At 46.1% G+C, this 14,000-nt stretch overlaps 1 protein-coding gene across 1 annotated transcript; it reads left to right on the top strand.

Annotated features, from left to right (window-relative positions):
• Nucleotides 1–295: 295 nt before the first annotated feature.
• Nucleotides 296–11,937, top strand: LOC138957264 (scavenger receptor cysteine-rich domain-containing protein DMBT1-like; the record flags this gene model as incomplete). Its single annotated transcript, XM_070328407.1, is given in 8 exon segments — nt 296–395; nt 1,013–1,157; nt 1,479–1,666; nt 4,449–4,614; nt 7,062–7,249; nt 7,613–7,766; nt 8,450–8,625; nt 11,773–11,937. Coding segments are annotated over 8 exon segments (1,282 nt in total), but the record flags the coding sequence as incomplete, so codon positions are not given.
• Nucleotides 11,938–14,000: the final 2,063 nt, after the last annotated feature.

Raw genomic sequence — 14,000 nt, 5'->3', positions numbered from 1 at the left:
CGTGTGTGTGTGTGTGTGTGTGTGTGTGTGTGTGTGTGTGTGTGTGTGTGTGTGTGTGTGAGTGTGTGTGTGTGTGTGCGTGTACGTGTGTGTGTATGTGTGTGTGTGTGTGTGTGTGTGTGTGAGAGAGAGAGAGAGAGAGAGAGAGAGAGAGAGAGAGAGAGAGAGAGAGAGAGAGAGAGAGAGAGGGTGTGTGAGTAAGTGTGTATGTGTGCGTTAGTGTGTTTCTTAAGCGTTTGGGCAATAAATAACAATATTAAAACTATTTAACGAACATGGTTTCTATTTGTTTTAGGGGGCAGGACTGGGAACGCTTGCTGTGGCGGTCTTTACTGTATTAATAGTCAACAAGTCAGATGTTGCAACGCGATTATTGTATCGTTTCACGCGTGCATGTAAGCTATATCCCCTCCCCCCTCGCTCTCTCTCTCTCTCTCTCTCTCTCTCTCTCTCTCTCTCTCTCTCTCTCTCTCTCTCTCTCTCTCTCTCTCTCTCTCTCTCTCTCTCTGTCTGCGTGTGTGTGTGTGTGTGTGTGTGTGTATGTGTGTGTGTGTGTGTGTGTGTGTGTGTGTGTGTGTGTGTGTGTGTGTGTGTGCATAGAGGCAGAGACAAACAGAGACAGAGACCGATACACACATACATACATACAGACATACAGACAGACAGACAGACAGACAGACAGACAGACAGACAGACATAGAGACAGACAAACAGACAGATCCAAAAACAAAGACAGAGACAGAGACAGACATAGACAGAGAATTCCGGGATTGGCTGCCTAGTCGACCCTCGTAGTCTGTGTTGCATGTTTTTGTGTGTGTGTTTTTCGACGGTTATTTTCACTTTTAAGGGTATTTATCCTAAAATAGTTCTAAGCGCCTTACAATCTTAAATATAATAATTTTTAAAACAGCAACAATACACAACAAAAGCGCCTTAAATCAATCTTAAATAAATATAATAATCTTGATAATAAGAGTGCACTGTTACGTTACAATCGTATGTTACGCAGCATCCTCCGTGTCCCTGAGGGGAGGGGTCAGACAATGGGAGGGAGAGGTCATCTGGACAGCCACTGACCATGTACACCCCTTGTGTCGTCAGTCTCTGACGCAACAAGACGCTGACGTCATTTGCGCGGCACGCTATCCAGATCGGTAAAATATCGGACTTGAAACTGTTCCTCATACTCACTGTTCCTTGTTTTTGTCTAAATTCATTTTGTGTGTGGAGCTTATATTAACATACACACACACACGAACGCACACCCACCCAACCACACACACACATACCCACACACGCCCACACACACATAGGGCCAATGCATACACACACACTCTCTCACACACTCTCGTACACACACACACATACACACACTCTCTCTCTCACACACAAACACACACACACCCCCCACACACACACGCACGCCCGCTTCCAAATATAGATGTGTGGTTTCAAAGACCTTCCTCTCTCCACAGGCCCATCAAGCTTGGCACAATCTATGCAGCATCGGTGTTGACGGGTCAGTCGACTCATGGGCCAGTGGCTCTGGCCAACTTTGGCTGCACAGGGTCCGAGAAGCTGCTGGACGAGTGTCCGAGACCCTTTGCTCACGATATCCCTGCCACCAACTGTCCGACGGGCGCTGCGGCTATCGCTTGTCGAGGTAATTGCTCTTACTTTAACAAAAAAAAGAGCTACATTTTTTTTGGTTTTTTTTGTTGGGGGGGGGGGGGGAGACGCTTAAGCGTGCCATTTTAATCGATAAACAATAACATTATATTTGTTTGTTTGTTTGTTTGCTTAACGCCCAGCCGACCACGAAGGGCCATAATTATCAGGGCGGTGCTGCTTTGACATATAACGTGCGCCACACACAAGACAGAAGTCGCAGCACAGGCTTCATGTCTCACCCAGTCACATTATTCTGACACCGGACCAACCAGTCCTAGCACTAACCCCATAATGCCAGACGCCAGGCGGAGCAGCCACTAGATTGCCAATTTTAAAGTCTTAGGTATGACCCGGCCGGGGTTCGAACCCACGACCTCCCGATCACGGGGCGGACGCCTTACCACTAGGCCAACCGTGCCGGTTTAACATTATATAACGCACTTGGTATCTGTATATGTCTTACTGTACATCAATCTGTGGCACAGCATATTAATTAACATTTACTTTTGGTGCGAATTCTTACAATACATAAATGGACAAGAATTCAATCAATGCTGTTGTGTCTGCGGTGCCAAAATTTGCGACATCAATTATTATAATGATGTATCCACACACACACACATACACATACATACGCATATACACATATACTTAAACATTTTCATTTACAAAATACTCAAACGTCTCATCCCTAATTCGCAATTGAACAGTCGCGCTGCCCAAGTGTGTGCGTGTTTAGGTGTAATCATGCAGCTATCTGCACTTCTGGTGGAATGGCCGAGGTCTTTTACCTTCCACAGCGGTGATAAGGTGGTGGAAAGTGGATACCGTCTCCGAGTCTACACATAGATTTGACCCGTGTCCGTCCCGGCATTGATTCGAACCCGTTTCCCGCAAATAACAAATGCATAGCTTTACCAAACCGGTTTGATCATTTGAATGGCACCATCTATGAACTCCTTCCCTCTGGCCGTAGACTTCGCACGCACAAAGCTAGGACACTCAGGCTGCAAAACAGCTTCATCCCCAAATCCATCACCCTTAGCAACATGTAAACACATCCACATACCCGACTCAGCCCCTCTTCTGCCAGTGCAATCAGTAGTAATGTACATGTATGTATCGGTTTTATGTACAACCGTATATTTCCTGCGATATATTGTATGTTCTGATATTTTGCAATGATGTTTAGCCATAGTTCGTTATACGCGTAGGTGTGCGAGAATATGTAAGCGCAGTGCTTTAAAGATGTCCATGTTATATAGTGCTATATGTTTTATGTAAAATCAATGTCTTGTTTGTATTATTGTTATGTACCACCCCTGAATTTCTCTATGAGATAATAAAGTATTCTTATTCTTATTCTTATTCTTATAGTTAGTTAGTTAGTTAGTTAGTTAGTTGTTGCTTTTTGGGTCCAGCAATATAGATCAAATCAGGACCCCACAAGTTTAACATTACACATATTTAAATTAAACCAATTTTCATCAACAAAATTAGGAACGTCACCCGAAGGGAACATGAAAGCTCGATCGAAACCCTAAGTGTCAAGGATTTTGAATGGACTGGTATGAAACATGGGCTAGATGTTTGGGAATAGCATAATCGTTTACAGATGCACCGGGAGGAAACACAAGATGGTGTATCATACGACAGCTGCCAGGGTTTTTCTTGAGCACGACGGCTAGGCAGGCATGAGACCAAGGGTAGGGCGGATGATGGCGAGAGAGGTGAAGGGACGGGGAATGTGTACAGTGCCGTGAGCCGGGCCGTGAGCAGTGCCCACCAATGTTTAGCTCAGGCACCGTCGCGGCAGACGCGCCTTAGTTCTATGCAGCAAAATGCAGCAAAATCTGGCCATCTGGTCAACTGTTGTCCTCATCTCTAAGGCAGACTGATACCAAGAGGTGTAAGTTACACCCGCCTTCAGGCTCAGGCATTTTCAAACGCTCGACTCAAGACTGTAGGGGGGAAGTGACAAAGCGTGGAATGGATTGGTGTTGAATAGGACCGGAAACCCTACCCAGAAGGATCTCTTTTATCTGGACTACATTAGGTTGTTCTAGCGCGGGCGGGCGCAGTGGCGTGGTGGTAAGACGTCGGCCTCTTAATCGGGAGGTCGTGAGTTCGAATCCCGGTCGCTGCCGCCTGGTGGGTTAAGAGTGGAGATTTTTCCGATCTCCCAGGTCAACTTATGTGCAGACCTGCTCGTGACTTTACCCCCTTCGTGTGTACACGCAAGCACAAGGCCAAGTGCGCACGGAAAAGATCCTGTAATCCATGTCAGAGTTCGGTGGGTTATAGAAACACGAACATACCCAGCATGCCTTCCCCGAAATCGGCGTATGCTGCCTGAATGGCGGGGTAAAAACGGTCATAGACGTACAAATCCACTCGTGCTAAAAACATGAGTGAACGTGGGAGTCTAAGCCCATGAACAAAGAAGAAGAAGAAGTTCTAGCACTGTATGGGTAACTCCAAAGGGGTTTATAGAAATGAAACGTATTTTTATTTTACACCGTGCCTATAATGCGGGAGTGATTTATTTGTTTGTGTCTTCTTTCTTCTTATGTGTGTTGTATTGTGTTGTGTATATTGGGTTCTGTTCTCATCTAATCATCTATGCTTTTAATTAAGCGTTGCTGACTATGAATGTAGATGTAAATGCTTGTATAACTGTGTTTTGATTTTAAATGTGTCAAGCGCAAAGAGCATAATTGTAAAGTTATGATGTTGCGCTATATAAATGCTCATTTATTATTATTATTAATCAGCTGTGACACCGATTGGCGAGAACGTGAGGCTTCAGGGAGGGAAAGCGACGGAGGGAAGACTGGAACTGTCCATTGGAGGCAACTGGTCATCGGTGTGTGTCCTTGCACTTGACACGAAACTGTCCAGGCTGGAAGCCAAGCCCATCTGTAAAGCGCTCGGACTGTGGTGGGATTTGTTTGTTTGTTTGTTTGCTTAACGCCCAGCCGACCACGAAGGGCCATATCAGTGCGGTGCTGTTTTGACATATAACGTGCGCCACACACAAGACAGAAGTCGCAGCACAGGCTTCATGTCTCACCCAGTCACATTATTCTGACACCGGACCAACCAGTCCTAGCACTAACCCCATAATGCCAGACACCAGGCGGAGCAGCCACTAGATTGCCAATTTTAAAGTCTTAGGTATGACCCGGCCGGGGTTCGAACCCACGACCTCCCGATCACGGGGCGGACGCCTTACCACTAGGCCAACCGTGCCGGTGCACAGTGCAGCTCACAGCCTTCGTTTTGCGTTTTTGTTGCAGCTGAGTGCATTTACAGTTCAAAAATCCTCCTATGGTAGTAAAACAAACCCAAAACTACCCAACGACGACATCTGTGAAGCTCGACAGTTTCTTGTTCACGCGAGTGCATAATTTAACCTAGTTATCACGTGGTGTTTGGTCTGAGTTCGATTCAACTGAGTGATTCCGGCCTCCATTTTGTTTTACACAAACTCATGATGACGTCTGACATAGTTTGCTTAGTGACGTGTCTTTTTGTGTTTGTTTGTTTGTTTGTTTGCTTAACGCCCAGCCGACCACAAAGGGCCATATCAGGGCGGTGCTGCTTTGACATTTAACGTGCGCCACACACACGTCTTTTTGTGCATGATGTGGTGATCTACCTGATCTAAATTTAGATCCAAAAATAGGTCAAGACCAGCCGGGTCCGAGTACGAAATTAATTCGTAAAAAAATCGCAGTTCTTGACTCTTTGGGTGCAAGTCAATGAAACTTGGTAGTTCTTCCAACGGATAGCTGCCTGAGGTATGACTAAAAGCCCCAGGGGTTCCGTGCATCTGGATTTGACAAGTTCAGTACCTTTGGTTGAAAACGACGTTAAACACCAAATAAAGAAGGGGTTAAGGTTGTGTGTGTATGTGTTTGTGGGATGTTTGTGTGTGTGTATGTGGGATGTTTGTGTGTGTGTATGTGGGATGTTTGTGTGTGTGTGTATGGATGTTTGTGTGTGTGTGTATGGATGTTTGTGTGTGTGTGTGTATGGATGTTTGTGTGTGTGTGTGTATGGATGTTTGTGTGTGTATGGATGTTTGTGTGTGTGTGTATGGATGTTTGTGTGTGTATGGATGTGTGTGTGTGTATGGATGTTTGTGTGTGTATGGATGTTTGTGTGTGTGTGTATGGATGTTTGTGTGTGTATGGATGTTTGTGTGTGTGTGTGTATGGATGTTTGTGTGTGTATGGATGTTTGTGTGTGTGTATGGATGTTTGTGTGTGTATGGATGTTTGTCTGTGTGTGTGTTTATGGATGTTTGTGTGTGTATGGATGTTTGTGTGTGTGTGTGTATGGATGTTTGTGTGTGTATGGATGTTTGTGTGTGTGTGTGTATGGATGTTTGTGTGTGTGTATGGATGTTTGAGTGTGTGTGTGTATGGATGTGTGTGTGTGTGTATGGATGTTTGTGTGTGTGTGTATGGATGTTTGTGTGTGTGTGTGTGGATGTTTGTGTGTGTATGGATGTTTGTGTGTGTGTGTGTATGGATGTTTGTGTGTGTATGGATGTTTGTGTGTGTATGGATGTTTGTGTGTGTGTGTATGGATTTTTGTGTGTGTATGTGGGATGTTTGTGTGTGTGTATGTGGGATGTTTGTGTGTGTGTATGTGGGATGTTTGTGTGTGTGTGTGTATGGATGTTTGTGTGTGTGTGTGTATGGATGTTTGTGTGTGTATGGATGTTTGTGTGTGTGTGTGTATGGATGTTTGTGTGTGTATGGATGTTTGTGTGTGTGTGTGTGTATGTGTGTGTTTGTGTTTGAGTATGTGTGTATGTGTGTGTGTGCGTGTGTGTCTTTCTTTATTTGGTGTTTTACGTCGTTTTCAACCACGAAGGTAATATCGCGACGGGGGAAGGGGGGAGATGGGATAGAGCCACTTGTCAATTGTTTCTTGTTCACAAAAGCACTAATCAAAAATGTTCTCCAGGGGCTTGCAACGTAGTACAATATATGACCTTACTGGGAGAATGCAAGTTTCCAGTACAAAGGACTTAACATTTCTTACATACTGCTTGACTAAAATCTTTACAAAAATTGACTATATTCTAGAAACAGAATCCGTTAGTCGCCTCTTACGACATGCTGGGGAGCATCGGGTAAATTCTTTCTCGTCCCAACCAATATGGGACTCCCCCTAACCCGCGGGGTGTGTGCGTGTGTGTGTGTGTGTGTGTGTGTGTGTGTGTGTGTGTGTGTTTGTGATTTCAACCAATCCGGCTCTGCGACTGGCTCCTATTCGGGTGGTAACTTTCTCGTGCGCCAGCCTCAGTACAGGTCTGAAGAATGTGATCTAAATTCTGACTTGCAGAGACTTATTTTTCGCGAAATGTGCAGGTATTCTACCCCTGCAGTGTCTTCACCTGGAGAGTTCGGCGCCGGAAGCGGTGACCTCGTGACTTCCGTCCCACAATGCACAGGGGAAGAACCGGATATCAGCTACTGCTCCTTCCGCCCTCTAGCGGCCAGTAGCATCTGCAACCACACGCAGGATGCCGGGATACGTTGCACTGTTCCCGCAATGCGTGAGTCTTTATTTTGATGTGTCTCTCTGTGTTCCTTCTGTTCGCTTGATGTGTCTTGTGTACTTTGTTTGTGGCAGAGAGAGAGAGAGAGAGAGAGAGAGAGAGAGAGAGAGAGACACACACACACACTTTCTTTCTTTTCTTTCTTTCTTTATTTGGTGTTTAACGTCGTTTTCAACCATTCAAGGTTATATCGCGACGGGACACACACACACACACACACACACACACACACACACACACACACACACACGGACCGAGACAGATATATTGAGAGACAGGGAGAGCATCCGAAAGACAGACACCGCAAACAGTGTTTGTAGAATGGTCAGTTTTCAGAATTGGACATTAATTGTGTCGCAGCGAGCAGTGCTATACAGCTCAAAGGTTTTGTCAACCAACCGTGGAAAGGAGCCTTGGTGATTCAGGAGCCTCTCTCTGTGCAAACCACTGGAGTGTGTTCACTCAACTGGAACACGACCAACACCTTGGTTACCTGTAAAACTGCTGGATTCAAGTAAGACTTGCCAAACGTGGCTTCCCACAGCCCCCCCCCCTCCCCTCTGTGTTATGTGTAAAGTATCACCCATTAATATTCATAAAACTTTAAGATGTACGTTAATAGGTACAAACTCGCTGGTTAGGTGTGTGTGTGTGTGTGTGTGTGTGTGTGTGTGTGTGTGTGTGTGTGTGTGTGTGTGTGTGTGTGTGAGTGTGTGTGTGTGTGTGTGTGTGCGTGCGTGCGTGCGTGTGTGTGTGTGTGTAACCATAGACCGTAAGAATGTTTGCCTGACTCAAGTAGAAAACCTGTCATTTACACTACACCAACAACAGATCTTTATACGAGAGGGTCCTTTTAGTGCAGCAATGGCAGACAGGCTGAAAAACCTGAACAATGTAACCTTCTGGTCAAGTGTTCGAATCCGCGCCGGGACGGACAAGGGTTAACTGTATGTGCAGACTCAGATACAATTTCTATGTTCCGCCCCCGTGTCACCACTGTGGCACATCAAAGACCTCGGTCATTCTGCCAATAGTGCAGTTGGCTTATGACACCTAAACACGCACACACATGGGTAGCGCGACTCTTGTTGTCGCTAGCTTTCCACTTGGAGGAAGCTATCAGAATTGACCAGCGATGGGCAAGAACGTGATAATAAACATGGTGAGGAAAAAAGACATATCTGTTTTTCTCAACAGGTATGGAGGCGCCACAATTAACCCAATGTCATCGTCAAGCGTGCGAACCAAAGCGAGGCTTGGACGGTTAGAGTGCAACGGTACTGAAGCCACGCTTGCGCAGTGCCCCGGATATGACCTCATCAACAGTTTTCAGTGCGGGCCGGATCCCAAGCTAGCTTCCGTGGATTGTTCAGGTCAGTGGTAGAATCGTCTGTAAATCTTCGAAAGTGGCAACCGTAAAGCTCTCTTTTAACTTGAAGTCTTAGGTATGACCCGGCCGGGGTTCGAACCCACGACCTCCCGATCACGGGGCGGACGCCTTACCACTAGGCCAACCGTGCCGGTCAAATAGGTTGATGGGACTTTAAAAAAAACAATGAACACATAGTGTGGTTTACAGGCGGCTACAGTGCACGACTGGTGAACCCAGACAACCTGAAGACAGCAGGAGCTGTGGAGATTTACCTGCCCGCCACCAAGCAATGGGTCACTGTGGTCAGCGGGGCACTCAACCCACTGGCCGCCAAGGCAGTTTGCAGCACTCTCCGATACCTGTGAGTCTTTCCTTTAGTTTTACCTGGGGCGAGTTCTTCTTTGTTCACTCATTTTTTTGCACGAGTGTGTTAGTGTGTGTGTGTATGACTCGTTCCTTTCGGTCATTGCAGTGGCACTAGCCCCGTGGTGTATTCTACAGCGACCGGAAGCAACACGTCACTGGCCTGCATAGATTGTACAGGAGGGCAGAGCTTAACCCTTACTCCTTCCAACTCTGATGTCGGTATCGCATGTAATTAAAGTGTGTGTGTGTGTGTCATTGCAGGGACACTAGCCCAGTGGTGTACCCCACAGCGCCATGGAGCAATACCTCACAAGTCAGCATGGATTGTACTACAGGGCAAAGCCACGTAGCTCAGTGTACATACAATAATATCGGTATCGAATGTCATTAAATCCCCTTTGTGTCGGTGCAGGGACACTAGCCACAGCGGCAGGGTTTGCATTGCAGGACAGAGCCTTGTCGCACAGTGGTGACAGTATCGTATTTAATTAAAGTCCATTTCTGTTTCAGGGACACTAGTCCAGTGGTGTACTCCACAACGGCAGGGAGCAACACCTCACTAGCCAGCATGGCTTGTACTGCAGGACAGAGCCACGTCGCTCAATGCACACTGCCTAAACCCGCCATGGTGACAGTATCGTATCTAATTAAAGTCCATTTCTGTTGTTTCAGGGACACTAGTCCAGTGGTGTACTCCACAACGGCAGGGAACAACACCTCACTAGCCAGCATGGCTTGTACTGCAGGACAGAGTCACGTCGCTCAATGCACGCTGCCCAAACCCGCCATGGTGACAGTATCGTATTTAATTAAAGTCCCTTTATGTTGTTTCAGGGACACTAGCCCAGTGGTGTACTCCACAACGGCAAGGAGCAATACCTTACTGGCCAGCATGGACTTTACAGGAGGACAAAACCTAACCCTTACTCCAACCCACTCTGATATCGGTAGCGTATGTCATTAAATTGTCTGTGTTTCGTTGCAGGGACACTAGCCCAGTGGTGTACCCCACAACGTCAGGGAGCAACATCTCGCTGGCCAGCACAGAGTTGACAAATGTCTCGTCCCTCAGTGCACCTTAGACGATCTCGTACTTCTGTTTTCACACTACTTAATGCAATGGTGTCAGTAGGGTATGTACTCGATGTTTCTTTGTGTCGTTGCAGGGACACTAGCCCGGTGGTGTACTCCACAGCGGCTGGGAGCAACACGTCACTGGCCAGCATGGCTTGTACTGCAGGACAGAGTCACGTCGCTCAATGCACGCTGCCCAAACCCGCCGTCTCCACCAAGGCTCACGCTGGCGTGAAATGCTTTGGTAACTGATTTAATTTCTCTTACTTGTTCCCTCTTATTACACCAATTCGGAGTCTGAGCAGCTCTCGTGAAATATCCTTCGCACTTGCTCTTTGCTATGCTTCTTTTTTACTCTACGTACTGTGATTGGACGATCTTGTGGCTCTGTTTTCACAACTATTTATCTGTGTACTGTTTTCTGTAGTTAGTTTGTCTTTCTTTCTTTATTTGGTGTTTAACGTCGTTTTCAACCGTTCAAGGTTATATCGCGACGGGGAAAGGGGGAAGATGGGATAGAGCCACTTGTTAATTGTTTCTTGTTCACAAAAACACTAATAAAAAAAAATTGCTCCAGGGGCTTGCAACGTAGTACAATATATGACCTTACTGGGAGAATGCAAGTTTCCACTACAAAGGACTTAACATTTCTTACATACTGCTTGACTAAAATCTTTACAAACATTGACTATACAAGAAACACTTAACAAGGGTAAAAGAAGAAACAGAATCCGTTAGTCGCCTCTTACGACATGCTGGGGAGCATTGGGTAAATTCTTCCCCCCTAACCAGCGGGGGGGGAGTTAGTTTGTCGAACACAGAGCTCCGCAGAACAAGGTAGCATTATCAGTCATCACGGCAACGCCTCACTCTACAAAATGTGATCTTGTGATTCCGTTTTCACAATCATTAAATCTATAAATACTGTTGTATTTAATTAATATGTGGGAGCCAGAGCACCGCAGAGCAAGACAGCATCAGGGTGATGGATGCTGGTACGCTCAACAAGGACTGTCTGTACAGCATCAGACCTCACGGCAACGCCTCACTCTACAAACTGTGGGAAGACAATTTCCTGCTCCTGTTTTCACAAAATCTAATCTGAGTTCCATTTTCTGTAATCAGGATGGGCAAGCCAGAGCACCACAGAGCAAGGCAGCATCAAGGTACTAGACGCTAGCACGCTGAACAAGGACTGCCCGGGCAGAATCCGACACTATGGCAACGACACTCTCTTTCTTTCTTTGGTGTTTAACGTCGTTTTCAACCAAACGACACTCTCTGTGCAAACTGCGTCTTGTGTTTTGTACAGTTACTTATCTGTGTGCTGTTTTCTGTACTCGGGATGTGGGAGCCAGCGCACCACAGAGCAAGGCAGCATCAGGGTGATGGATGCTAGCACACTGAACAAGGACTGTATGTACAGCATCAGACCTCACGGCAATGCCTCACTCTTCAAACTGTGGTTAGACTATTCGTGCTTCAGTTTTCACACAAATTAATCTGAGTTCTATTTTTTTTTAACTCAGGATGTGGAACATCGAGCATCCCAAAGCAAGGCAGTATTACGGTGACGGATGATGGTACGCTGAACAAGGACTGCCTGTTCCCAATCCGACCCCATGGCAAAGCCACGCTCTGTGCAAACTGTGCCTCGTGTTTTTTTACAGTTCAAGTTGCTAATATGTGTGCTGTTTTATGTATTCAGGGTGTGGGACCAAAAGTACTGCAGAGCAAGGCAGCATCAGGGTGATGGATGCTGGTACGCTTAACAAGGATTGTATGTACAGCATCAGACCTAACGGCAACGCCTCCCTCTACAAACTGTGGGTAGATGACCTGGTACTTCTCAGCGGTGATTTCATTGATGTGAGTTTGGTTTAAACATTATTGTAATCGGATACATAACAGGGCTCCCCGGGACCCCCACTTTCAATTTTTAGAGGCTCCATGGACCCCTACTGCAAAATTGTAGAGAGTTCCAAGGGTCGAGAAGTCCCGGTGTACTTATAAAACATTGTGGTCGCGCATAGTGTGATGTGTACAATAGCTGACGATTGCAGTCTGAAAAAGTATACACGGTACGCACGGTTTATGAAATTGAGTGCGTCCCATGACCCGCTATTTAAAAGTTTAGTGCGTCCTGGGACCCCCTCCATACATTTCTAGTACGTGTTTTTGGCTTCTAGTGCGTATAGGACGCAAGGACGCTCACTTTGGGGAGCCCTGCATGGAGTGAATGATGTAATGAAGGAGAACAACAAGATGAACTTATGAACGTAGATGTGAGTTTGCGTCTGACGCTTTGGTAGTTTATCGTGGGTGTGTGTAGATTGGACCGACATCGCTGTTGCCACTTCTACCGCATTGGAATTCAGCAAGATGGGAGAAGAGGTGTGGGGCTTAGGTTGACACGATTCAAAACTTGGTTATAGAATTAGATAGAATTTGTCTGGAAAATGGCCCTGAACGAAAGCAAATAAGCTCACACAAGCGCGCCACAACCCCCCCCCCCCTTCCCCCCCCCCCCGACCCCGCTTTCCTCCGCCCTCACCCAACCCCCACCCAACACAAACGTACACGAAGGGCCCGAGACACTTAGTGCAGCACTATACTCACTTTCCACTAGGCTAAGACTCTTTTTACGTTTAGACAAGTTTTGTTTGAAGGTCTTCTAATATAGCAATTCTGGTTACGTCGAACTTTAGCGTTGTAAATTCAGGGACGTTTTTCTACTGCAACCCTAAGCCTCTGATTATGCAAAACTGACTTTTGTAAGCATACAAAGTCATTTAGGTTACCATTCAATTTACGGAATAAATTGTTCGGATGCGTTTGATTTAAATGGGGTTTAGAATTTGTTTGTTTGTTTGTTTGTTTGCTTTCTTAACGCACAGCCGACCACGAAGGGCCATATCAGGGCGGTGCTGCTTTGACATATAACGTGCGCCACACACAAGACAGAATTCGCAGCACAGGCTTCATGTCTCACCCAGTCACATTATTCTGACACCGGACCAACCAGTCCTAGCACTAACCCCATAATGCCAGCCGCCAGGCGGAGCAGCCACTAGATTGCCAATTTTAAAGTCTTAGGTATGACCCGGCAGGAGTTCGAACCCACGACCTCCCGATCACGGGGCGGACGCCTTACCACTAGGCCAACCGTGCCGGTTTGGGGTTTAGAAGGAAAATGTCGGCGCAACCAGGAAGGGAGACAACTATGTCGATCTTTCACGTGCGACGTATGCAAAGGGAGGCAACCATGGCAGGTAGTTTCCTCGATCAAATGACCAAATCAATTAATTATGTTTAATTTTGGGACTCAATCCGTCAATTAACTTCACACGAATTCTTCTTTGCTTTGAATTGAGTGAGTGTAGCGAAACTAAGTCAACAATGACACAGTGTTGGGAGCTATGCATTTACAACGCTAAAGTTCAACAATACCGCAATAGACGAATGAAAAAAAAAAGCTCTGTCGGGTTTGCATGTGTTGTAAAAGAGTAAGGCCAAACAAAAATATAAGTTGGTTTATGGTAACCCGACCGACCCTATTTTTTCCCGCCGGCGCTAACACTTTTTTTTCTTTTCTCACAAAAAAAAAATCAAAAAACAACCACCCTGACACATTTTGCGAACCATACCAAAACTAAACTTTTTTTCTTTTTTTTTAAACAGCCGACCTACCGACCCTATTTTTTGGGGTCATGTTACCCTAAACCAACATAAATTTTTGTTTGGCCTAAATACCCTTGCTTTAACTCGGATACACGATGGGTGTGTGGAAAACACGTGGACAGAAGCACGTGTGCATGTATGTGTCAGAGAAAAAGCAAGGGTATTCACTCTTTCACAACCGATAGAAACCCGAGAGAGTTATCTTTGAAAGTCTTGTATGCAGTCGAGAGGGAGCGGGGGGGGGGGGGGGGGGGG

The sequence above is a fragment of the Littorina saxatilis genome, unplaced genomic scaffold (assembly GCF_037325665.1).
Source record: "Littorina saxatilis isolate snail1 unplaced genomic scaffold, US_GU_Lsax_2.0 scaffold_2689, whole genome shotgun sequence".
Taxonomy (NCBI): domain Eukaryota; kingdom Metazoa; phylum Mollusca; class Gastropoda; order Littorinimorpha; family Littorinidae; genus Littorina; species Littorina saxatilis.
The sequence above is the reverse complement of the archived record's forward strand: the minus strand, read 5'-3'. Positions and strand labels throughout refer to the sequence as shown.